This window comes from Schistocerca americana, chromosome 2 (assembly GCF_021461395.2).
Source record: "Schistocerca americana isolate TAMUIC-IGC-003095 chromosome 2, iqSchAmer2.1, whole genome shotgun sequence".
Lineage (NCBI taxonomy): Eukaryota > Metazoa > Arthropoda > Insecta > Orthoptera > Acrididae > Schistocerca > Schistocerca americana.
This window is the reverse complement of record NC_060120.1, coordinates 581,495,431-581,522,304: the sequence shown is the minus strand read 5'-3', so window position 1 is coordinate 581,522,304 and position 26,874 is coordinate 581,495,431. Positions and strand designations below refer to the sequence as shown.

Sequence of the window (26,874 nt, the reverse complement as noted above, 5' to 3'; positions counted from 1 at the left end):
CGTACATTTGGAGCCCAGCTTTGTATTGTAATGAGCCCATGGAGTGTGGGAAAACCGGAACGAAAGAAAAACTAAACATCTGAGCCATGATGGTACAGAAGAATGTAGAAAATTAGATGGTTTGATTAAATTAAGAACGAGGAGGTTCTCTTCAGAACCGGCGTAAAAAGGAACATTATGAAAACACATGCAAGAAGAAGGAACAGAAAGATAGAAAATCTGTTAAGACATCAGAGAATAACTTTCGTGGTACTAGAGGGAGCTGTAGAGGATAAAAACTATAGAGGAAGACACTTACTGGAATATACCGAGCATATAACTGAGGACGTTGATTGTAGTTGCTACTCTGAGATGAAAAGATTCATATAGGAGAGGAAGTCGTGATGGGCCGGATCAGATCAGTCTCAAGACTGGTGACTCAATAAAAAATCTAATGTGTACCATATTTACTGAGACACGTAATCCGATGAGTACGGAAGGAACTCAGAACGATGCACCTGCCAGTAAGCCGCCGTGTATTTCCGGATCGCCAGCCTGTGCTACTGGCAGGTGTAAATCAAGGTGGCCGGCGAATGCTGTTCCGTGAGACTGAGATGGGCGGGCAGCTAGACCGACCTTCCGGCAGCTCTGCTCTGTCCGGTTCCGCAGCCGGCCCTACTGCACTGACCGGCGTCCGGAAGCGTTTCGTGCGGCGCCCCACGCCTTCGTGCCTCTGCTTTCCCCTGCAGGCGCAGACCGGCGCCCAGCGAAAGCCGCACCCCTCCAGCAGCCCGGCCGCTATATAAAGCTCGTCGAGCGGTCCACGAGGCATCCAGAGTCCACCGTCGCAGACCGCTGACACGCAGCAGCCAGCATTCGAGTACCTTGCGATGAGGATCCTGGTGAGTGGCAGCCACCAGCTCTCGCCCCTTTGCCTCAACGCCCCGCAGCTCGCACTGCGGTGTGTACACATCTTCCGTCCTACCATGTGACAGCCGCGCATCCGTAGGGGAAGTATGAAGACACTGACTGAATCTTTACGCGCTTTTCGTATCCTCACCAGCTCCCTCTACTCGTTTGCTGTACTATCTGTCGGATAGGTGGAACATCGTCTACGCTGTACTTCAGAATATTATCGGTAAATCATAGCCTTGCAACAAAATTATGGTGATTATTAATACAGTGTGAATATCTGAGCCGCCGGTTTAAGCTGCCGGCATCAATTTAAATATTTTTCTCTGTGTGTGACGACGTTATTGGGTGAAAATGCTCTAACGTTTCGGCTAATTTAGCAGGTTGTCTTCATCGGATCACGTACAGCAACTAGCGCAGATGGTCTTCATCAAGGCGCCGAAGGTCGAGGTGAACCAGTGTCACCTGCGACAGTGGTTGGAATGTGCCTTTGCGAAGGTCACCTGCAAAACTGGTTGAACCATTGGATTATTTTACCTCACGGCTCTCGTACATACCAAGATTAATTTTCAGGCGTTTACACTAGGTACTGTACTGTTGTTGCTGCTGTGGTCTTCAGTCCAAATACTGATTTGATGCAGATCCCACGGCAGCATATGCTATGCAAGCGTCTTTATCTCTGAATAACTACTGCAGACTACATCCATCTGAGCCTGCTCACTGTATTCATGCCTAGGTTTCCCTCTACGATTTTTATCCCCACACTTCCCTCAAGTACCAAACTGAGTATTCATTGATATCTCAGAATGTGTTCTCTCAACCGATTCCCTCTTTCAGCCAAGTTGGACCACATTCTTTTTTACCCAATTCAACTCAATATCTCCTCATTAGTTATTCCGTCTACCAATCTAATCTTCACTATTTTTCTGTAACTTCACATTTCAAAAGCTTCTGTTCTCTTCTCGCCCTACATGACTGTCGTCCTTGCTTCACTTTCGCACAAAGCCACATTCTAAACAAGTATCTTCAAAAAAGATTTCCTATCCCTTAAAACTATATTAGATGCAAAGAAATACCTCATTTTCGGAAATGCTTTTCATGCAGTAGCCCGTCTGCGTGTTATATCCTCTCTACTTCAGCCATCATTATATATTTTGTCACACAAATAACAAATTACAGTGTCTGATTTCCTATTCCAATTCTCTCAGCATTACCTCATTTAACCCGACTACATTCCATTACCATTGTTCCACGTTTGGTTTTGTTCATCTTATATGCTCTTTTCAAGACATTGTTAATTCTGTTCAACTGCTCCTCCCAGTTCTTTGTATTATACTACTAGCTCCCCTATATTGTACTACAAAATTATAAATATCAGTTTCTATACGAGCGGTTTTAAAAGCTCCCACAGATACCGTGATCTGAGGTTATCTCTACCAGCCCCACTGCGAAGGCAGTGTCAGCAGTTTTTAGGAAAGCAAAACAAAACTGATTTACATTCAAACATTACTGGATGTCTGAACGCCGTGCTTAATTGATTGGAATCGGCTACAGGAAGCGATTAAGCAATTGGAATACGAATAACAATTCGTCACTTTTAAAATTCAGACAAGAGGAGCAAATGACCAATATGGGGAGACACAGACAGCAATATGCAGACGCGACGCGGGATGAACCTATTCTGAATATTGTATCTACTAACGACATAAACTTTCTAGGTAAAGCAGTTTATGGTATGTCGCACAATTAAGTTTGAAACATAGCCGAAATACTAGCTATTGCTGTAATAGGCTGTGTACCATCAACTATTCTGCCGATAATCTGCTCAGAAGTGGGCACAAAACTTTGGTGCTCTCTTTTCAAAACTTTTTCTTAGACTAGATTAATACGATCTTTTGTTCACATTTCGTTCTTGCGGAAATTAAATGCACACGTTGTTCCAGCACTCGCCGTTGGAGAACAACCACTGAACCCAAAATTATAGTCGCTTTCTGTAATATACCTTGTAAAATGGTGTATGTATTCACGAAGCAGTTCTATAACTAAAGGAGAATGAATGAAACGCGACCTATTAGCCATCCTAATGTTAACCTGAAGTAATTCACAAAAACTGTACGTAACGTAAACAAGTGTTCCGTACCAGCCTTTGAAATTGCCACCTTCAGTTCACAGTTTTAAATAACGCACTGTGTGCCTCGATAAAAGTAATATTCCGCTCTAATGAGCCAGAGGAACGCGAATGACTGTAACACCCGAATGTCGAGCCATGCGGTGCTTCATGCTGCCGTGAAACACTTCAGTTTTCACCAGTACTGCAGGTAATCTTCTTCTTCTTATTCTTCTTCTTCTTCGTTAGGACCCTTCAGGATCACGTGTAGCTTGTTCTGCACGGCTTCTTTCTTCCAAATACCTCTTCATTCTCTCGCTTCTTCTGCTTCTTTCTTCATCTGTTAAGACATCTTTGATTTTGGTATCCGGCTACCTGAGACCATCCACCAGCCCTTTATGCTTCTCCCTGTCCTATACTACTGCATGCAAATTCATTTCTTTTATTCCTACAGCCTTCCAATCATCTCTGACTTCCTTCACCCAGTTTTTTCCCGTATAACATGTTGTAGCCAACCTCTCCTCATCCATCTTTATGATGTGCCCAACAACTCGTAACCTCCTTCTCCGTATCTCGCTCGATATGGTTACAATATTTTCATACAGTTCGTGTCGTATTCTGTGTATCCAGATATCCTCATGTTTTTTGATGACCCACGTGTCTCTCAAAATTTCCATTCCTCCTTCTCCAACTGTATACAAGCTCTCTTGCCGAGTGCGATCGTTTCTGATACATGCAGAGCATCATTTCTTACAGTTGCTGTGTAATGTTCCAATTTAACATTTCGTGATAGATTTTTCTTGCCATATGTTGTTTTCACCGCATACCGAAGCTTCTGCAAAAGCTGTGCCCCGTCTACTGCGCTACTGTTGCTCTGCATGCCACCAGTTATCGTCTCCCCCAAATAACGAAAACTGTTGACTTTCTCAACCACTTGGCCATCTGTCTTCCAGTCAGACTCAGTATTCAATGTGTTGGTCTTCTTATATGCAATTTTCATCCCGACCTTTTCTGCTGTTTCGGCTAGATTTTTTTGTTCTGCCTTTGCCTCTTCTTCTGTCTTATTTAGAGTGCCATGTCATCTGTGACTGCAGTCCACTGTTGCATTATGTTTGACCTTATACCCTATTTGCACACCTTTGATCTTCATATTACTATTTAGTTGTCTCCACTGTCTCACTACTTCGTCCAAAACCGGGTTAAATACAATTGGTGACAGCCCATCCCCTTGCCGGACTCCTGTTTTTATTTCGAAGCCGTCTGACATCGTACTGCGATGCCTGATCCCGGCAGTAGTGTCACTCAACGTTTCCTTTATTATTGCATGTGTTGTAGCATCCAGTCCTCTGATCGTTTTGCTTGCAGTTTTTATCGCATTCTGGAATTTCGCCCAGTCTTCTTGCTTTTTACAGGATTTCCATTTCATCCACGCTTTCCTCCTGGTCTCGAATGCATTCTCACATTCATCCGTCCACCACTCATGCTTTCTTTTCTTGTTGTTAGTAGCCAGTCGCACTGCCTCTTCTCCCACCATAATTCTCACTCTCTTCCAATCACTCTGAACTACCATTCTCTTTGGTAGGTAATCTTATGCTAATACTTACGTAAAAATTAGTTCCTAAAATTGCGTGGTACTTCTTATGTTTCAGAAGATTGTTTTACCGAGCCATTCCGCGTTATAAGAGTTCTAAATGCCACATCTCCAGGCTCTCCCTAAGAGGAATTTTAACCCATTTGCTTTCAGTAAGATTACTGTGACAAGTGTAAGATTAATAGTGATTGTTCCCCGACGCTGTTAATTTGGCAAGAGTTTAATAGTATTTTCTTTTTTCGTCTTACTAGATCCACTTTTCTTCGTACAGTCATCATAAGTGCGTCTTCCTATCCCATGATACGCTAAAAGGACTACGCCGTGCTTGTGGTAGATAAAGCTGTATTTTCTCTCGGAAGGAAGGATCTCAGAATCTTAAATATATTACAAAGCGTCAGTTTTCTCATCTCTCAATGGAATTTGTTAAGGATATTGCGACTGATGCTTCTTATAACACCCCGTGACGAATCTCGCAGTGCCGTCATTTCTATAAGAGCGTTAAAAGTCACTGCGGGTTTCAAGTGTCATCTAAATTAGTTTGATTTCACACGTTAGAAATGTTTGGCGAATACCTGCGACTGCAAAAGCAATAGATTTGTTTATGCGGTAAGTTTTCTGCTACCAGTCACGATTTTATTTTCATTTTATTTTGCACGACGTATTTCGGTGAATTATTCCCACTTTCAAGTGCGTTTTCTGTATCCTGTGCCTTTTATTTGTGACGTTTTCGATGTGTGAGGTGCTGCAGTGTTCCATTATCTTTACTATAACGCATACAAGTAGTCACAATTATTAATTAATGGTCGGTCTTTAAACAGAGTTAGTGGCGAAATTTGGGAAGAACTTATACGTACTGTTTTCTTGTGGTCCACTTGGCGAGAAACTCACACATATTACAGATCATACTCAATTTTCCGTACACAGAAAACAAAATTGCAAATGTACTTAAACTAACAGTTGCAAAGATGTTTTTATACGTAGCAATTTAGGTAACATTATGGGTCGTCCACATTGTACGCTTTCGCACAGAGATTATTTGCCTTAAAAATCTAGAATGTCGGGGCATCTGAAGAAATATAGAATGTACTTAGAAGATACACATGGTTGTTCTGATTGCGGATCATCGGAAAGGAATCGAAATGCAACGGGAACCGACGGTAGCCGAAAACCATGGAAAAAAAGAAGAACAGAGGACCGTAAGAGCCATAAAACTTCGTGCAATGTAGTGTGCGATTCCGGTAATGAAATGGAGGAAACGAAAGCTTCCGAAACACTGAAGGAAGGAAGGAAGGAAGGAAGGAAGGAAGGAAGGTTAACGTTCAACGTTTGGTCGACAACGAGTTCGTTAGAGACAGATTTGAAGGTCAGATGGAGAAACAATAAGGCAACAGGTTGCGATATGTGCCCTTTGAAATGAACCATTTTAACTTACGCGATTGAGGGAAGACATGGTAACATGAAACAGGGAACGGATTCGTCTTCCTCCCAAATACGAATGGTGCCTAACCAGTGTGCCATCTCGGTCTGTCCCGAAACCCTAATAGAGAAACGCAAATCTGTCAATTACAAGACACTTCAGACTCCGTAATTTTACTGTACGGTTACATATGTGTTCAAAATCTCTCTTTATTCTCTTGAATCTCAAGACTATGTTAGGAACTACGATGGAAAGTATTAGCAGCAATGGTTTCGCTATTTAATTCAAACGACAATACCTAAAAAATCCCTACTGTTCTTATAATTCAAGAGATTGAGGCAACCGAGGTAATAGTGAAGATTATAGCAGTTTCCAACAATAAATTCCTCAAACACCTCCAAACCGATATCACCGATGCGAGCTTTTGCTGTCAGTCGTTTTTGTGTTTCTCGTAAAGCTGGAGAAATGGAAATGGATTCAACAGAAGTGAAATGTTCAGATGTGTGTGAATTCCCAATGGACTTACACACTACTTAAGCTAACTTATGCTAAGAACAACACACACACACACACACACACACACACATAAAGGCGTTGACTGCTTAACTCGGAGTGGGAACAATATATTAACAGTTTACGGCAATTGCTTCTCAAATAATAAACGGTCTGCTTTTACCTTTTCGCATCTGTCTCGTTTTCATTTGCCTTTCCCTTATAAGAAGAGTTTACACATCAGAGCTCATACTTTCCACCACTTAATGGCGTCGTGGGAGCACCACTTAAATTACCAGCAGCTTTAGAAGCGCCGGTACAAGCTTTCGACTGCTGCCCATTTCTGAAATAATCAAACAAAGAATACAGCTCATAGTGCCTTTTGCAGAATTCCATGAATGAGGGAACGCTAAGTCTCTGACAGGGCAGACTGCGTATCAGACATGTGAGCGAAAGCGGTTCCGACAGTCCGGGCACTTCACGATGAACAAAGCAGCCATTGAAAACTTTCCGTACCTGCCCGCACCACTTAGCAAACAGCATCTGCGGCACGGTTAGCGGTTGGCTGACAGCAGGTGGAGCCGCGGCTGTTTGTAAAGCGCTCTGTTGGCTCGCCAGCCTCGCTGCACTCTTTGCTTCCTTCCTGCAGTTCCCCGAATAGCGTGTTTGCCGATTTCCCAACTCGTCGCTAACGGCAGACACTGATGCTTTCCCCGCATGCTACACGTGAATCAAGTCTGGCACTGGTTGTTACCGGGCATGTTACTCCGAACCAACGCCATATATGCATATACCTGATGTCTCTCCGATGTGTCGGCAGGCCCATTTTCTCTGATGTTTCGGCAGATATTTGTAACTGTAAATGGCTTGTAAATGGAAAGCTGGGCGTCTCATGAAAGACGTGGTGAGCAGCATTTGTTTGCACTGATTCCAGCTACAACAACAGAGAAAATGCGCCTGACGACTCTTAGGAGAGGCAGCCCACACACATATCGGTTATTTCGTCAGATAAAAGATGAACTGTAATATAAAGTAACGAACAGCTAACCGAATTTCTAACTGCTGGCTTCATATTGTCGTCTAGAGGAGAAATGCAAGAGTGTCCGAAAGGTTCTCGTATCCCTAACTCAAAATAGAACGGCACATTGAATGAAGGTCGAAATCGTGTACAGCGAATGTGGTGTCGACTGAGAATATAAAGTTTGCTGTTTAACTTACACTCTTAGAATTTTAACGAGCATTAAAAGATATTTGTCTGTTACAATTTCACTCACTGCTCTCCTTACGTCACGAACGTATGAGCATCTCAGCTGCTGTACTGGATTTCGAGCATCATTCAATGGCGCGTTAAAGGCATTTCTAATCTAGTTTATTTCTTTTAGCTCAATCATTTCACAATACATTTAACCATCTTTTCAAACTTTTTTCAAGTTTGGTTAAAGCATGAAATATATAATATTGAAAAATCAGTCAGTACTTTCTTATTACTGAGAGCACATGGTTCAAGCGAGAGTAGATCAATTCATGCTGTGATTTTTGTACCTCACTTACATAGCTAGCAGCAGCTATTCGTAATATACTTCAGTTTTTTTTTTACTTTAAGCAGTTAAAACACTTTTACAAAACTAGAGCTCACGCTGGTGTGTTTGATATCCTATTTGTCTATTTCCTACCCTTCGTTTGCTTGTGCAAATTCAGATAAAAATCTCTTGAGTAGTTTCTAGGAAGTCCGTAGTAATTTCATTAATTATAGCACCGCTTCCTGTTCTAGAGCAGAAATCCGGATGGTATTTGTAGTAGAAGCAACCGAAACACAAATTCGTAGAGCACCACGCACATTGAATGAAAGTTAATGCCCTGCTGGCACAGCGATTTTTCAGAAGCGATATCCGAAAACACATTTCATTTAAACTCAAAAAAATGTTGTTCTTTTTTCGATCTACTTCTATGCGAACCACGTGAATTTGGACATTACTCTTAAAGCAGATGCAAACTGACGCAGAGGTAAAAGACTGTGTTTTTATGGAATCTTCCCGCGAACGATTTCTCTGTTAGTCTTCAACAAGTCGGTAATATTTTGAATTTTTTTCGTCAAAGTTTAAACGTGCCTGTAAAAATAAAATCACAGCGTCGGCAAAGTGGAGTACAACTGGGTGAGATAATTTTTACGGTGCAGGTGCTTACATGTCTTTTATCTATCTGGCATTTTAAGTACGGACCACGAACGGAACACACATTTGAATGAAGTTTTCTGTAATGATTGATATAGAAATTACTACAGCGAAAATTACGATTTTGAATAATTTTGCATGACGCATACTATTTAATGATATTTTGTACAATGAAACTGAATAAAAAGTAGAGCTACCCATGCTCACTTTGAGCCTTTATCGCCAGCGTGACAGCAGTAAACCTTATCCACTGCTCATGGTCGAAACATGACAAACGTTACAAGTGTAGGTAGTATGCATAAAACTTCAACATCGATCTTCTCGGATCGCAGGAGCTGTCGCATGGAAAGCTGCGGGCCAGGTACTCTGGCAGCTCTAACTACATTACAGTGGTCATCAAACTGCGGCCTGCATGCGGCCCGAATCAAATATTCGTGCGGCCCGTGGTTCTCTGCCGTATTTTACAATAATATGCATGTAGTAACTAACAACCAAATTCAAAAAGTCAACTAACTCTGAAAGCGTCTTCAGAGAAAATGTTTTCCTGCTCAGAATCAGTAATAAATAAAATAGTAACAGAGACAATAATATTTCAGTTTGATCTGGAGTTGGTAAATTCGGTCGTGAGCTAAGTAAAGTTGGCCGAGGAAAAGAGGGATAAGTAGCCACTGAGGGGTTAGAGGGTCTGAGGAGGGGGCGCGGGGAAATGTTCTACTGATTATCTTCCATTGCTGCCAAGTCATGGCCGTGTGTGTTTCGTACCGATCAGCTGCTATGGTATAAATTTCAAACGGAAGTTATAAAGACGGACATCTTCAAATGCGGTATATATTTGAAGCAGGGAATATGAAAGTAAATAAGGCTGTTGTAATAAAACGCTATGATTCGAAGAAAAAAGACAGTCAAAATATTTAGTAAACATATGTAATCGTGTTGCATACTGCACAATTCTTTTAAATATAAGCACAATTACTGTTATTAATCACTTAATCTTCTGTTCGCACAATACAACAACATTTCGCCCGCAACTGCAGTGTCACGACTTTGGGGTCTCTAAGGGCGGCAGCATTCTGAAACAGAACAGTCTACACTTGTTGCCGACTTCTAACGGTTAGTATAAGAGGTTGGTGGGGGGGGGGGGGGGGGGGGTAGGGGGAGGGGGCAGGAGGGGGCCGGAAGCCAACTTACCGCGTCCTTGCTACAGCTTGGCTGTCATCAGATTGGTATACCGGGTGATCAAAAAGTCAGTATAAATTTGAAAACTTAATAAAACACGGAATAATGTAGTTAGAGAGGTAAAAATTGACATACATGCTTGGAATGACATGGGGTTTTATTAGAACCTAAAAAAAAAAAACTAAGTTCACAAAATGTCCGACAGATGGCGAAGGACAGCAAAACGTCAGTGACTGCGCATGACAATCGTGGTACAGAATCGCATCATCCCCAGCCTGGCTGATAAACGCCTGCTGGAACGTACGATGTTTATGCAGGATGGTGCTCCACCCCATATTGCTAGACGCGTGAAAGATATCTTGCGCTCGTCGTTTGGTGATGATCGTGTGCTCAGCCGCCACTTGCTCAGGTCCCCAGACCTCAGTCCGTGCGATTATTGGCTTTGGGGTTACCTGAAGTCGCAAATGTATCGTGATCGGCCGACAGCTCTAGGGATGCTGAAAGACAACATCCGACGTCAATGCCTCACCATAACTCTGGACATGCTTTACAGTGCTGTTCACAACATTATTCCTCGACTACAGCTATTATTGAGGAATTATGGGGGACATATTGAGCATCTCCTGTATAGAACATCAGCTTTGCCTTGCCTTACTTTGTTATGCTAATTATTGCTATTCTGATCAGATGAAGCGCCATCTGTCGGACATTTTTTGAATGTTTGTATATTTTTGCTTCTAATAAAACCCCATGTCATTCCAAGCATGTGTGTGACAATTTTTACCTCTCTGTCTACATTATTCCGTGATTTATTCAGTTTTCAAATTTATACTGACTTTTTTTGATCACCCGGTATATGCGGCCCGAGAGGCTATCCTACAACATCAGTGTTGGCACTTGAACAAAAAAAGTTCGATGACTACTGATGTACAACATTCCTAAGACTCGTTGAAATTGGTGATTACGAGGTCCGGTAGACCTACTTCATATGGCTCAAACGTCGGTGTGAATCCCACGTGTACGATGTCACATGCGACAAACTATGAATGTGAAATGAAAGTGCGAAGACACCATTTACTGATATCACGTGGTTTTGCAGGTAGCGTTGCTGTTGTGCGTGGCGGTGGCCGTGTGCGAAGAGCAGCCGGAGGCCGTAGAGGCGGAGCCGGTGGAGGAGGCGGCGCAGGCCGTGGAGGAGCCCCAGGCGGAGGAGTCCGAGAAGCACCACGAGAAGCGCGGCCTGCTGGGCTTCGGCTACGGCGGACTGGGCTACGGCGGCCTAGGCGGCTTCGGCTACAGCGGGGGCATCGGCTACGGGGGCGGCCTCGGCTACGGCGGCGGCCTGTCCCTGGGCTCCGGCGGCTACGACATCGGCAAGACCGTCGAGATCACCCGCGAGGTCAAGGTGCCGGTCCCCGTAGAGAAGGTGGTGCCGGTGCCGTACAAGGTGGAGAAGCACGTGCCGTACCCCGTGGAGCGGCCGGTCCCCTACCCCGTGGTCAAGCACGTCCCCTACCCTGTGGTCAAGCACGTGCCCTACCCAGTCAAGGTCAAGGTGCCCATCCCTGTGCCCATCCCAAAGCCCTACCCCATCATCATCAAGAAGAAGGTGCCCATTCACATCCATCACTACAGTCACTACAGCCACGGCTGGCACTAGACGCCTCGAGGTCCCGATCTGGATCGACAGTTCTGAGAGACCGATTTTTTTTTCTACATCCGTCGCCATTTCATCCCTTCATACTCCTTCCAATGGCCGTGACCACGAAGGTGATTGCTGATGCTGAAGCGAGAAGATGGCTGGGACTCATTCATATCACATCAGCGGTCCTCAGCACTTACAATCCATATCCCGCAAGTATGTAACCAGTTAGGTACATAGTGTAGGAAGTCAAGTCAGACGACACCAACAGTTTCTCAACGGCAGAGGAAATTCGTGGTCTTCTAGGACAGCGACGGTGACCAGTTGCCCCTCCAACCCCACGCCTCTGGTTCGCGTCGAGTCCCTCGCTCTCGAGTTCAGCGGGTAGCCACCTCCACCGCGTACCTGAACGACCGGCCGTACCGCCTCTTCTGCCGCGGGCTGCCAGCGCTTGGCAAGCCTCGCCGCACAACGCGCCGCCAGACGGAGCCAGCTGACAGAGCCGTCCACAGGAGTCGGTCAGCTGTCAGCACCGTGGACGACGTCATTCTCACTTTATTGTGCACTTTACTCTGTTATTTGTTGTGTTTTCATTTCAGTTATATGTACAGATCTCCCATTTTGTATTAGTCGTATACATGTTATTAAACATGTTTTTTGTACAGTATTTTGCGTCTTAAATATTCATTTTCAGTTCCCACTAGACATTACCCTCTTTGATTCCTGATTTTTGTACTCTCCCACGTCAAGGATGGGTCATTTCTTCACCCGTGGCGACACTATTAGTATGTTTTTTTCTTTTAATTTACGTCTATGGTCACAATCTTCTTGTTTAACAGATTACCGGTTTCGGTCTTTGATGAGCATCATCAGATCTGCAGCAAAAATGGGAAAAATATAGATACACTCGCAAACTGTGTACAGCTTAAGAACAATACATAGACCATAATGAAAAGTAGTACTGATAAAATTTACATTTGTGCGCTTTAAATATGAAGAGGCATACCTGTTTCATAAAAACAAAGTCCTAATGTACTGCAGCCATAGTGGCATCGTCAAATGTTAAATGCGGAATCAGCACCAGCATCGTCAAATACATACAGGGTGTTTCCAAAATGACCGGTATATTTGAAACGGCAATAAAAACTAAACGAGCAGCGATAGAAATACACCGTTTGTTGCAATATGCTTGGGACAACAGTACATTTTCAGACAGACAAACTTTCGAAATTACAGTAGTTACAATTTTCAACAACAGATGGCGCTGCGGTCTGGGAAACTCTATAGTACGATATTTTCCACATATCCACCATGCGTAGCAATAATATGGCGTAGTCTCTGAATGAAATTACCCGAAACCTTTGACAACGTGTCTGGCGGAATGGCTTCACATGCAGATGAGATGTACTGCTTCAGTTGTTCAATTGTTTCTGGATTCTGGCGGTACACCTGGTCTTCTAAGTGTCCCCACAGAAAGAAGTCACAGAGGTTCATGTCTGGCGAATAGGGAGGCCAATCCACGCCGCCTCCTGTATGTTTCGGATAGCCCAAAGCAATCACACGATCATCGAAATATTCATTCAGGAAATTAAAGACGTCGGCCGTGCGATGTGGCCGGGCACCATCTTGCATAAACCACGAGGTGTTCGCAGTGTCGTCTAAGGCAGTTTGTACCGCCACAAATTCACGAAGAATGTCCAGATAGCGTGATGCAGTAATCGTTTCGGATCTGAAAAAATGGGCCAATGATTCCTTTGGAAGAAATGGCGGCCCAGACCAGTACTTTTTGAGGATGCAGGGACGATGGGACTGCAACATGGGATTTTTTGGTTCCCCATATGCGCCAGTTCTGTTTATTGACGAAGCCGTCCAGGTAAAAATAAGCTTCATCAGTAAACCAAATGCTGCCCACATGCATATCGCCGTCATCAATCCTGTGCACTATATCGTTAGCGAATGTCTCTCATGCAGCAATGGTAGCAGCGCTGAGGTGTTGCCGCGTTTGAATTTTGTATGGATAGAGGTGTAAACTCCGGCGCATGAGACGATACGTGGACGTTGGCGTCATTTGGACCGCAGCTGCAACACGGCGAACGGAAACCCGAGGCCGCTGTTGGATCACCTGCTGCACTAGCTGCGCGTTGCCCTCTGTGGTTGCCGTACGCGGTCGCCCTACCTTTCCAGCACGTTCATCCGTCACGTTCCCAGTCCGTTGAAATTTTTCAAACAGATCCTTTATTGCATCGCTTTTCGGTCCTTTGGTTACATGAAACCTCCGTTGAAAACTTCGTCTTGTTGCAACAACACTGTGTTCTAGGCGGTGGAATTCCAACACCAGAAAAATCCTCTGTTATAAGGAATAAACCATGTTGTCTACAGCACACTTGCACGTTGTGAACAGCACACGCTTACAGCAGAAAGACGACGTACAGAATGGCGCAACCACAGACTGCGTTGTCTTCTATATCTTTCACATCACTTGCAGCGCCATCTGTTGTTGAAAATTGTAACTACTGTAATTTCGAAAGTTTGTCCGCCTGAAAATGTACTGTTGTCCCAAGCATATTGCAACAAACGGTGTATTTCTATCGCTACTCGTTTAGTTTTTATTGCCGTTTCAAATATACCGGTCATTTTTGAAACACCCTGTATAAATCACATCACATGCACCAGTCATGTTGTCAGTAACACTACTGTTTAAAACAACCTGTTACTCAAGGTTTCTTAGGAGTTACCTTCCCTGTACCCATGTCTGACTGTTCAACACGTATGATTGCGCATTTTAGAGATGTCCATTCCCCCCTCAACTGACCCGCATACTGTGATATTCCTTGTCGTGCTGTCCACGCCCTCAGCGAATTCAAATGTGCCTCGTCATTCCTCAGTGAATCAGTATCCCACTTCCTTCCACACTGATTCTCCCGTACGATTCGCTTGAATCTTATGCTTGTGGCGTCGGCGTGTATACCTGAATTATCATTGTTGGCATTGGTTTGCAGTCGAATTTGTTGATAACCCTGTCAGCGAAATATTCACGGTAACTCACTCTCTGTGCAACTTTCCTATTCATAACAAATCCTACTTCTGTATATGAATTACTGCTGCTGTTGATATTCTAAACATGCCTCTGGTTGATAATAAGTAAATGCTATGTTTGCATTGTTTGCACGATTCCACTTAGCGCTCAAAGCGCAATTTGAACCCGACACGGAATTACTCAACAACTATTTCGTGTAACTGTCTTTATTGGAATCACTTTTGCACGTACTGGGTCATAACAATGCACAAGAGCACTCTCAGGTATCGCCTGTTCAGACAAGAGGATACTGGTATTAAATTTCTCAAATAACATAAAATATAAAAGATCAAGATCAGAAAATTCAGGATAGTTAATTATTTTAACTGAGAAAGACTGTTTGGCGGAAGACTGTCCTAATGTCGAGCTGAACAATGTTACCAGCTCTAACAAATTTTATTCTTTCCCCACAAATGTTAACTATTGAGCAAACGAAGGAAATATGCTAATGTCGGGAAATACTACAAGGAGAACAGGTCTTTGAGCTTCGTACCAGTGGAGTAAAAACTGGCTTGTGACACGGCATTTACGTTTTACGGGGTGATGCGTTCTTTACCTTGTGTTGTACAGTGTCGTTGGCATGGATGCTGTCGTGTGTCATCGGATCTGTTAATCTATAAAAATCCTATACTGGGCCTTTTTGTATGCCCATGCTTTTGGCAAGAGGTCTCTGAGACGACGGGCGTTTACTATTGTGACAAAATAAAACACCTAACGCCGTTCTTATGATTTTATTTTATTTTGTTGCAACCAGTTTCAATGCTTCAATGTGTCATCTTCAGGCTGTTGATGCGGTACGAGTTGATATGATCCCTGCATATATCACAACAGTTGCCAGCATTACTGGATACGCAGATAATGTGCCAGCACTTCAACCATCATCAACCGCCAACTACGCATTGAAGCGCTGAAACTGGTTGCAACAAAATAAAATAAAATCGTAAGCACAGCTGTAGGTGTTTCATTTTGTCACTATACTGAGCCTGCCTGATTCTAAATCACCAAACTTTCCCTACGTTTTCGTGCAGCGAAAAACATTAACTTCACCCTAGCCTGCTTTTAATGGCTAAGCACACGCAGAAGGCTGGCGAGCCTTGTGTTACTCTCCCCTCGTTGTTCTCGCAAGAATTTAACTATAATGGCTCTCTTCGTTCTCCGCTCAAGAGATTTACGAAAAGAATTCAGCCAGCTCTTGACTGGATATTGGAGCCGGGTGGACAAAGTGTTCACACCAACATATCTCATTTCCCTGTCGTCACTCAGGGAGGGACGCCCTCGGACCACACTCGACAATATCTCAAGGGAAAGTGCCTGTCACGCTGGGCAGTCGTGCGTCTTCTCAGCCTAGCTTCCCTTCCCTCTACAGTGGATTTGGACACTGGATGGAACAGCCAATGGCAGTCGCTATTTCATTTCTAGTAGCCATGGCTGCCCAATCAGCAAATGGCTTAATAAGTACAGTATCTTATAATTGGCTGGCTTTCAAGTGAACAGCGAGATCTCTTACCCCTCTCATTAACATTCCATCACCCACAAGAGTGGTAAGTTACGTCCTCACGCGCCGCTCACGTGATATACTGTTCTTTCACCAGTTCTCTGCGGTGCCCGTCACCTGCACTTGACCTTGACTAGTATCCGACTCTGCATGTCACTGTGTCACAGCGTGGCTAACTAAAACTGGCTTCCCCCCAATGATGCTTCCACCCTGTTTCTACATAAATTGAACATGTAAATTTACATAAATGAGTTGTTCTCGTCAGTCTCGATGCCACGTGTATTAAATCTCAAACAAATGAGATATACTCACAAAAACGCATCCCATGTTGCGAAACAAGTGTCTTGCAACGCTATAAACGACATGTAAAATTGAGGCACCCTACATGTAATGTGTCCAAAACCGCACGCCTTACAATACAGGGTGAGTCACTAACTATTGCCACCTAATATAACTCCGAAAGTATGATAGTAGCTAAAAGGTTTGTGGGACAAAAGTTGTATGGGATAACGTGGGCCATTATATGACTTCGGCTTTTTTTGTTGCTAGGTTGGGTCGCGTCAGAGATATGAAGGTCAACTTTGTTTCTTTTTTTTAAAGGGATGCTGTTGTTTGGTACTTATTTTCTGATAGTGGCTATCGAGACAAATCCAATTATGTGTAACAGTAAGGTCTTTGAAGGTCAACAAAGGTCACAAAGGTGGAATGAACGTCCATTTACAGAAGGTGTTCGAAGTGATGACCATTGGTATCAATGCAGTGCTGCAATTTTCTTATCAATTTCCTTATCACTTTGGCACTTATCGAAGCAGATGCTCTCACAATCCTCTCTCGTATATCGTGCAAATAGTAAATATTCGCCGAATACGGCGTATCCGTCTAACATGTCGTTGACATGTAAACACCGGTTTCGCAAAACAACAGTAATAGCAACGATACAAGCTTCACATCCTGTGGATACAAGTTATGTGTCTTCGATACAGTAGTTTCCATTGTCTTCTGCACCCTCATGCCGTTGATCGTTGCTGATCCTTCTTCATTTTTGGGGCAGTTTCCCACCCCAGGATCTAGAGAGTGCCCTGAATCTCTGTCCGCTCCTCCGCCCTCTCTGCCGAGGCCGTTGACAGAACGAGGGTGACTTCCTGGGTCGCAATTGCTGATGATTTTTACTCAGAATATATTGGCTGGTAGGATGCGGGACCCAAAACGTTTTGATTACTAGTCAAAGACGCTACCGCTAGACCAGACGCCACACAGGTGGTACATGGATATGTGGTTAATTGTAGTTTTGTGCTGTAGACACCTCCTGCAACAGGTCGCGAAATGTAATCATCTATGAGATACGTTCTTCTGTTGGTCTCCTGAACTGCTCGATTTTTAAACATCTCAGAAGACCAGTTTGGGGTGAAGTCGTTCTGAAAATCGACTTATGTTTACTAATTCTAACAAAATCGTTGACTTTGAATTTGTGTTTTGGTGGGTCTATCAACTTGATCTTTTTATACTCAGGAGACAAAAGGCTGTGATCTTTCACACCAAAAGGTTTCATATTAATTGTTCTATGTTTTTGGCTAATAACACTTTTTGGAAAGGCTGTGCACCATACCAACCCATTTGAGAGAACCTGGAGCAGTGAAATGTTTAAACATCTTTCTTTTAAGAGGTCTATTGAATTGCTTCATAACCGAAGGTTTCAACTTGGAAAATGGTGGGTGATGATTAATCTTAGTTTTTTCCATTACCTTGCTGATATATGAGTATTGTAAAATTCCTCACCTAAATCTGCAACTGCTTCGGAATCCTGTTCATTTTTCTGTAAATTTTTCTGAACTCATCGGCAATCTCAGTCAATTTTAGTCTTTAGAGCACCAAACCATGCACGTTTGGAGTATATGTCAATTTATTTAATACCTATTAATAACCTGAATTGTACCCGGAATATGCAGTGAAGACAACCAGATCAGCTTGATGAATGCCATCAATTCCTTTCGTGATATCCGCTCTGCTGGGATAAATTTTGCACACTGGGCGATGCACTTCTTCACCCATTTCAACTTTTGTGCTGATTAAATGTTTCTTTATATAATATATTACAGAGGGATAGGAGTAAAAACACAAACAAAACAAAATACTCTCCACATAAATTTTATTAGAAAAAACGTTACCTTTTTTCAACAACAATGTTAACTTTGGCTTCAAAATGTAAATTTTACCATAAAAGCTTTACATTTCTTTCATTGTTCAGTAACAACAACATCAATTCCGCTCATTGGCGTTAAAAAGATGTTGTATTTCGTTCATTGTTTAACAATGTCCGATCTGATCATTGACATCATATGGAATGCCTTGGAAATGACAGTCACACCATCAGTGTTCCAACAACTTCACATTTAACTCAGCAGTCACTGATTTGCATTCGTCAACACACATTTTCAATCGGAGCACGGGAAGTGAGGGACAATCCTTGTCCTCAGTGTTGCGCACGTCGTATTCTAGTCCACTTCGCTTTCTTCAAACTCTTCACAAAGACACGCAACTCCGTTGGAATAACTGAACGTATACCGTTCAACGCTCTCTCAAATAGCACAACAGCTGAACCACATAGTGACAGTGATTAACTATTTTGCAGAAATTATTTCGAACTAATAGTAGGGCGTTGTGCAGTCTAAAATGAAACCACCAGAAGCAACCACGCTGCTTTGAGCGCCCCACAACATCAAAATGCAAATTTTTGGAACAAATCGATTGTCTGTGGTGCGAATTCCTTGGAAATCAAAGAGGATATCGCACGTGGTGTAGTGTAACGACGTAAGTTTTGTATAAATGATTTTCTTTTGACATATGACCATGTGCAGACTTCGTCACCTACGTCAGTTACAAAACACTTCAAAATTATTTAAATTCTTTTTAAAGTTGTCTCTGAATGGTTCTTGAACGAAACTGTAATTAAAACACCATCATTTGAGTCATATGCGCAGAATTACGTCACTCAGTCCAATTGGTTTGCGCAAACTTTTTTGAATTTAGATGTCGTTTGTTTTTTCTCAGAAATTATATTAATGCAAGTTATCTGCTTTAATAAATATTAAAACCACATTGAATAAACTTTTAAGACTCAAACTCACGATGAAAGTTGACAAAAAATTAATAATCTTGTCAAATAAATCAGTAATACTTCTTCCTTCATATAATTCTTCATAAATAAATTCTCGGAACACGTATTTAAACTTTTGTAGTAAACACTAGTTTATTATCTTCATATATACTACATATAGACGTGAACATGAGCCTTGACAAGATAGGACTGAACATTTACAACATGATTAAACTTACTATGACGTCATTGTTGTAGAAACATTACAAATTCTTATTTTTTCAGTTTATAAAAGCACGACGCAACAACTCGGTTTCAGGATCTTCTGTTGCTCTTTGGCTGTCGACCCGCGACGTATAGTGGTCAGCAATTTTCTCTGTGGTCCCGGCAGTGAAGATGCTGTCTCCGTTCGTTGCTCCGCCCTCTCCGTACATGAAACATACAAATAAATACAAAACTTTAGATAATTCACAAACATTACAAATATTACAAAATACATAAACAAAACACTAAATTAAACTTATATTCACCTGCAAACTGGCCTGACACTGGTGGATGGGTGACGCTTCAATTTCGCTCCCCGCTACAGTGGTTCTGCAAAAGAAAAAAAGAAAAAACATAACAATAAGCAATTTCATGGTATCAAAACTAATCCTAAGCATTAGAGGTGCTTCCTTACCCCTACGCATTGGAGATTTCTTCCTTACCTTGACTAATATGGCTGCTTCCTGCAAAGAGGTTTCTGCAAAAGAGAAAACATTACAATGAGTAATCTCACGCTCCAAACGTACTCTCTTCCTAAGCGCGAGAGAAGACTCTTTCACCCTTACCTTCAGTAAGATGTCCGGCAAATTGCAAATCAGTTTCACCTGTCAAAGCTTGTTACACACTCTTAAAGCTCCAAGATGGCTGCACTACCGATCACATGATCGTGACGTCACTTCTGAGTGAGAAGCTGTGAAACTCCTTGTACAGCATTAAATCTCTGTTATATGGGTATGGCTTGTTACCCAGTTGGTTGACGGAGTCATTTCTATAAACAATTTCATGAGTAACCAACCAGTATGCTATCGTACTTTTTGTAAACGGTTTGTTACAATTTCAGTTCCCATATCAGTGACAGAAGGTTTCAGTATTTCATCATACTGACGTGAACAATCGATTAAATGTATGGTGCATTTCTGAACTCTGTACGACTCATGAGCGGATTTCTCCTTAGTCCCTTCTCCCCGTGACACAGCGACTGAAAACTGCAGTACATTTCATACGCGTGAGCAGTATTCTTTGAGCTAAGATTAGCTGAATAGTTCTCCCCAGAATATTTAGAAGAATTCTGTTATACCTTCGATCCTGTCATGTCTGCTGGACTGAATAAGCTGCAATCGTCTGAAATCGAATTCTTGTTTGACTGAAAAGTTAAAATTACGTATCTTGCTGTTCCTGACACTGTACTTAACTTACCATGCCCATGTACTAAGTTCAGTGCAGCACATTCAATTAAATCTCAATCACAGGATGCTAGAGTCAGGCTTAGACCACGTTTTAAGACGTCCCACAACAATATTTACTCTTTATTGGACTCACGTGTGCCCGGAATTTTCCAGTGCATTGTTCTGAGCACAGTTTTCGATTTGGTCTCCGTTTCTTATGACGCATAACAATTAGTCTTGTCCGCTGCGAATCAGTACAAGTTCATGGCGAGCGTTTAAAACAGTACTCCTGTAATCCTCTATGAATCCGAGTGACCATAGTGAGCGGGATACAGAAACCGAAACTTCCGTCTTCACCAACAAATTCTTTTAGTTAATTTCACGTTCCCCAACCATCATTCTGCAACGCGCCTGCGACATTTGGCGTAAAAGACGCTGATACTAAAATTCCGAAAACAAGTGAAGTTATGCACTCATTTTTCATTGAGAAGTTTTCCTTCAATACACAGAAAACTCTTGAATGGCAGTAGTCAAGTGTTTTCATTTTGTATCGCAATTATTGTGGTATCGTTGTGATCGAAGTCTGGATGACCAAATGGTTCATACTTATGATACTCGAAGCGAGTAATACAGGTGTCAATGAGAATTTCGTTTCTCACATTCAGTATGCGACTTATCATTATCTTCTTCTTCTTCTTCTTCACTCACCGCAACGTCCAATGAGAGCACGCAGTGAATGATGTTAGTATTCATAGCAATGTGCACCCAGATGATGACAGTATTCGCCAGTTGTGAGGAGTCAGCACATATTTCACTTTCTTATTCTTCTTTCACATCTTCTGTTTTTTCTCCTTCTTCTTTCCCATCGTCTTTGTATTCCTTCTCTGCTCGTCAATCATAGCAGCCTGAATACGATATCCATTACGATTCCACACGTATAATCGAATCCACAAGATATCCGTCATGACTTTTAATTGATCGCCCCCATAGTTAACTGTTAAACGTATCTTATCACGATTGCCATGTAAATAGGCTGTTTTTGTAATCCCGCGATCATATACCCCGGTGTTACCACACGCCAGAACCGATGTAACTTATGTGTAGGAGTAGAATTGTGGAACGAACCTGTAGAAATGTTACAGGTAACGCATAGGACGTTAACGTTCTGAACATTTACTGGATATTCTGCTATCTTTGAAGATTCTTTTTCAATTGCATTTCTCTCAGTATCTAAAACTGATCTTATATTATTAATAGGAGGGCAGTGGGCATCCTGGAACAGCAAAGTCAGCATTCCAGTAACCCTGTCGTCAGCAACATCGCTCTAAGAATTCCCTCCTCCTCTCCCATTTCCCCCAATTCCCACCCCCTCCCCAATCTCCCATGGCCAGCGGCGATACATGTGTGCTCTCAGGCAGTTGCGTTGGGGGTCTGGGACACTAAAGTTTCGCCCAATGGCGTTCTAGCTCAACCCTGAAACACAATAACGATTTTAATTTTTAAAATTTGATTACGAGAGCGCCACGATTTGCTGCCTGCACTTTGAGGATGAGTGAGCCTCACTGATATCAGGCAATATGCATTTCATTCTAGCTCAGTGCTCAAGTACTTGTTACAACAAATTAATTTTTTACATTTGCATGAGTTTTGTCATTCACTGTAGTGAGAATCAGAGTTTAAAAATGGCGAGGCAAGATACTTTGAGAGGATAAAATAATGACGTCATAGCATAGCCTACCAAACATTATATGAGTGGTACCAAATCCAGACATTGGTAACATTGGCTATGCAACTGGCAAATTGATATAATGCCACATCCAGAAATTGGCGGATTGGCTGTATAATTGGTAAATTGGTAGAATGCCAAGTCTGGAAATTGGCAAATGGCTCTAAAATAGTAAATTGGTAGGATGTCAGATCCATAAATTGGCACATTCGAAGTAAATCTGGTAAGGCCGGCCGAAGTGGCCGCGCGGTTCTGGCGCTGCAGTCTGGAGCCGCGAGACCGCTACGGTCGCAGGTTCGAATCCTGCCTCGGGCATGGATGTGTGTGATGTCCTTAGGTTAGTTAGGTTTAACTAGTTCTAAGTTCTAGGGGACTAATGACCTCAGCAGTTGAGTCCCATAGTGCTCAGAGCCATTTGAACCATTTTAAATCTGGTAAACTGGTAGAAGGCCAAAGCTGGAAATTGGTAAAATTAGTAGGATAGACCAAAGTGCAGATATACCAGCCAAAAACGAATTGGCGGATTTGTGTATCTGCCTTCTGTCTAAATATGTACAGTCATGCAGACGTGCATTTACATTAAAATATTTGATTTCTGTGCGTTAACGACTGCTATAGACATATTGAATCGCTGGCATCAATAAGTTGGAATATGACTACGTAAAGTGCTTGTTTGACATACAAGTAGAATAGATAGCTCACATTTTTGCAAGTCTCAGCCTATCCCTAGATACACTCACATCTATCAAGTCGATAATTGCTAAAAGTATTGACTATGTACTCTTGAAAGCCCCAACTTGTGCAACATGAAGTGCAGAACAGCATTTCCTATCTACACCAGTAGTATGCTGCTTTGATGACACTGCGTTCCCTCTGTCATCAAAGTCCACATAAAACACGAAGAATATACGACATGTGTGCAGAACTAGCTAGAGTTTCAGTATGATAGTTATTCAGACATATATGTATACAAACATTGGACTACTCTGCCGTCTCCACAGTAAAATAAGCTTCCATGGAAGAGCTATAACGTAGAGAGGGATCCATAAAAATGTACACACTCTTCGATAGTTAATGTCTTTGGAACGAAATGACATATCATTATAATTTCGCGCGGTAGCGTAGTCCATTGTTTTCTCAACTGATCTTGGCGCGCGTTTTCCAGCAGATGACAGTTCAACTATAAAGGGCGGGGGGCGAATCGCTGGCATGCGCTATGCCCACTTAACACGAGTTGTTTTATTGGTAAGATACACTTTATTTGGATTCCGAATTCTGTGGTACTCTCTCACAATACATACGAACTGTAAGTAACGTGTATTTGGAACTGTAAAATATTTGGATGTAGTATAAAGCGGAGTGACTCCATAAAATGAAAAACTGAAGGATCTAAACCAGCACCTGCTGGAAAACTGAAGTAAATACATATGAGCTGAAGTTTGACTTATTTAGAATCAGGTAATCTGGACTAATAATGGGTTATAAAACTATGCTTACACAAACTACCAAGATATCTATACAGATAGCTGTATAGTATACAATCTCTTGATGAAATTCTTATGGACCACTGTCTGTTCCTCAGAAGCAAATTTCATTCAAATTCAGTATCGGTTGCATATGATGTACAACACTGTCAGTTTTAAACGGAATATTTGTTATTCGCTGGAGGGAGTTGATGACTGGCTATTTGTTGTAGAATGTCTGTACAGAACTTTAAGTTCGTCTACATGGAAATCGATTTATCACCAGAGTGAAGATTGGATAAAATTATTACAGTGAGAAACATGTCTATTATTTGCGGTTACTATGGATGGCAAAAACACTACCTCCCCATACATCTTGTTAGTGTTAAGAATATGGAAAAAAATTAGTACGGGCCATTGTCTCCACTACAGCAACTCTGAGAATGCAAAGAATAGCTACACATCTCTGTTAATACAGGAGAGGTCTGACTTCCTTGCTGGCGAAAATATAGATAAGTAAAGGAATCAATCTGTTGAGCAGACTTTAGGAATTATCCATTAAGAGCTATTAAGCTGGTCACAAGACCATGATGACACTTTTCGGTGTGTTAGCTTAGTGCTTTAGCACTACAACAGGTAACATTGTACGTGTAAATGTGTTACAGTTCCACCATACTAAGCTAATGTCAATATGCATTTGTAAAATAACTGATATTACCTGTCACGTTCGATCCAATCTATAATTATTTATCACCTGCATAACACGCTTCTGCTGTTTGTGGTATGTTATATATAAAATATAGGGTTTGTTCGTCAGTCTGGAGCACTTACCAGATTGGATTAATAGATGTGAGGTATAAGTATCATAAGGAAATATGTTGTAGCTCTTCCATGGAGGCCTATTTTACTATTTAGATGGTAAACGAATCCAGTGTTCACATACACGTACCAGAATGAAGCTCTAGTTAATTCTCGACATAAGTCGTAGATTATTCATATTTTATGTGGATTGTGATGATAGAGAGTGGCCCTCACAACAGCACACTACTGGTGGATATTGGAATTACTATTCTGCACATTAAGTCACTGAGTCGACAGTATGTGGGCATGGAGCTGTCGTAATGCACCTGACCCCTCAGACTTTCATTTGAAAGAACAACCACTCTCAATGTGATGAGAAGTAGGCCACGTTGTTTGAACATACATATGGTCAAAATTGGTTATTAAATATAGATTAAAACTGAAGAAACTGCAAAAAGGTGGGAATTTAAGGAGATCTGACCTGGATAAACTGAAAGAACCAGCAGTTGCACAGAGTTCCAGGGAGAGCATAAGGGAACAACTGATAGGAATGGGGGAAAGAACTACAGTAGAAGAAGAATGGGTAGCTTTGAGGAATGAAATAGTGAAGGCAGCAGAGGATCAAGTAGGTAAAAAGACGAGGGCTAGTAGAAATCCTTGGATAACAGAAGAGATACTGAATTTCATTGATGAAAGGAGAAAATACAAAAATGCAGTAAGTGAAGTGGGCAAGAAGGAATACAAACGTCTCAAAAATGAGATCGACAGGAAGTGCAAAATGGCTAAGCAGGGATGGCTAGAGGACAAATGAAAGGATGTAGAAGCTTATGTCACGAGGGGTAAGATAGATACTGCCTACAGGAAAATTAAAGAGACCTTTGGAGAAAAGAGAACCACTTGCATGAATATCAAGAGCTCAGATGGAAACCCAGTTCTAAGCAAAGAAGGTAAAGCAGAAAGGTGGAAGGAGTATAAAGAGGGTCTATACAGGGGCGATGTTCTTGAGGACAATATTATGGAAATGGAAGAGGAGGTAGATGAAGATGAAATGGGAGACATGATACTGCGTGAAGAGTTTGACAGAGCACTGAAAGAACTGAGTCAAAACAAGGCCCCGGGAGTAGACAACATTCCATTAGAGCTACTGACGACCTTGGGAGAGCCAGTCCTGACATAACTCTACCATCTGGTGAGCAAGATGTATGAGACAGGCGATATTCCCTCAGACTTCAAGATGAATATAATAATTACAACACCAAAGAAAGCAGATGTTGACAGAAGTGAAAATTACCGAACTATCAGTTTAATAAGTCACAGCTGCAAAATACTACCGCGAATTCCTTACAGACGAATGGAAAAACTGGTAGAAGCCGACCTCGGGGAAGATCAGTTTGGATTCCGTAGAAATGTTGGAACACGTGAGGCAGTACTGACGACTTATCTTAGAAGAAAGATTAAGTAAAGGCAAACCTACGTTTCTAGCATTTGTAGACTTAGAGAAAGCTTTTGACAATGTTGACTGGAATACTCTCTTTCAAATTCTGAAGGTGGCAGGGGTAAAATACAGGGAGCGAAAGGCTATTTACAATTTGTACAGAAAGCAGATGGCAGTTATAAAGAGTCGAGGGACATGAAAGGGAAGCAGCGGTTGGGAAGGGAGTGAGACAGGGTTGTACCCTATCCCCGATGCTATTCAATCTGTATATTGAGCAAGCAGTACAGGAAACAAAAGAAAAGTTTGGAGTAGGTATTAAAATCCATGGAGAAGAAATAAAAACTTTGAGGTTCGCCGATGACACTGTAATTCTGTCAGAGACAGCAAAGGACTTGGAAGAGCAGTTGAACGGAATGGACAGTGTCTTGAAAGGAGGGTATAAGATGAACATCAACAAAAGCAAAACAAGGATAATGGAATTTGGTTGACTTAAGTCGGGTGATGCTGAGGGAATTAGATTAGGAAATAAGACACTTAAAGTAGCAAAGGAGTTTTGCTATTTGGGGAGCAAAATAACTGATGATGTTCGAAGTAGAGAGGATATAAAATGTAGACTGGCAATGGCAAGGAGAGCGTTTCTGAAGAAGAAACATTTGTTAACATCGAGTATAGATTTAAGTGTTAGGAAGTCGTTTCTGAAAGTATTCGTATGGAGTGTAGCCATGTATGGATGTGAAACATGGACGATAAATAGTTTGGACAAGACGAGAATAGAAGCTTCCGAAATGTGGTGCTACAGAAGAATGCTGAAGATTAGATGGGTAGATCACATAACTAATGAGGAGGTATTTAATAGAATTGGGGAGG

The 26,874-nt window shown here is 42.1% G+C and overlaps 1 protein-coding gene across 1 annotated transcript; it reads left to right on the top strand.

The window, feature by feature from the left end:
* Nucleotides 1-821: 821 nt before the first annotated feature.
* Nucleotides 822-12,154, top strand: LOC124595456 (cuticle protein 79-like). The gene is made up of 2 exons (XM_047134203.1): nt 822-881; nt 10,945-12,154. The coding sequence occupies exons 1-2, from the start codon at nt 870-872 to the stop codon at nt 11,503-11,505; spliced, it is 573 nt and encodes a 190-aa protein (XP_046990159.1). The 5' UTR covers nt 822-869; the 3' UTR covers nt 11,506-12,154.
* The last annotated feature ends 14,720 nt before the right edge of the window (nt 12,155-26,874 follow it).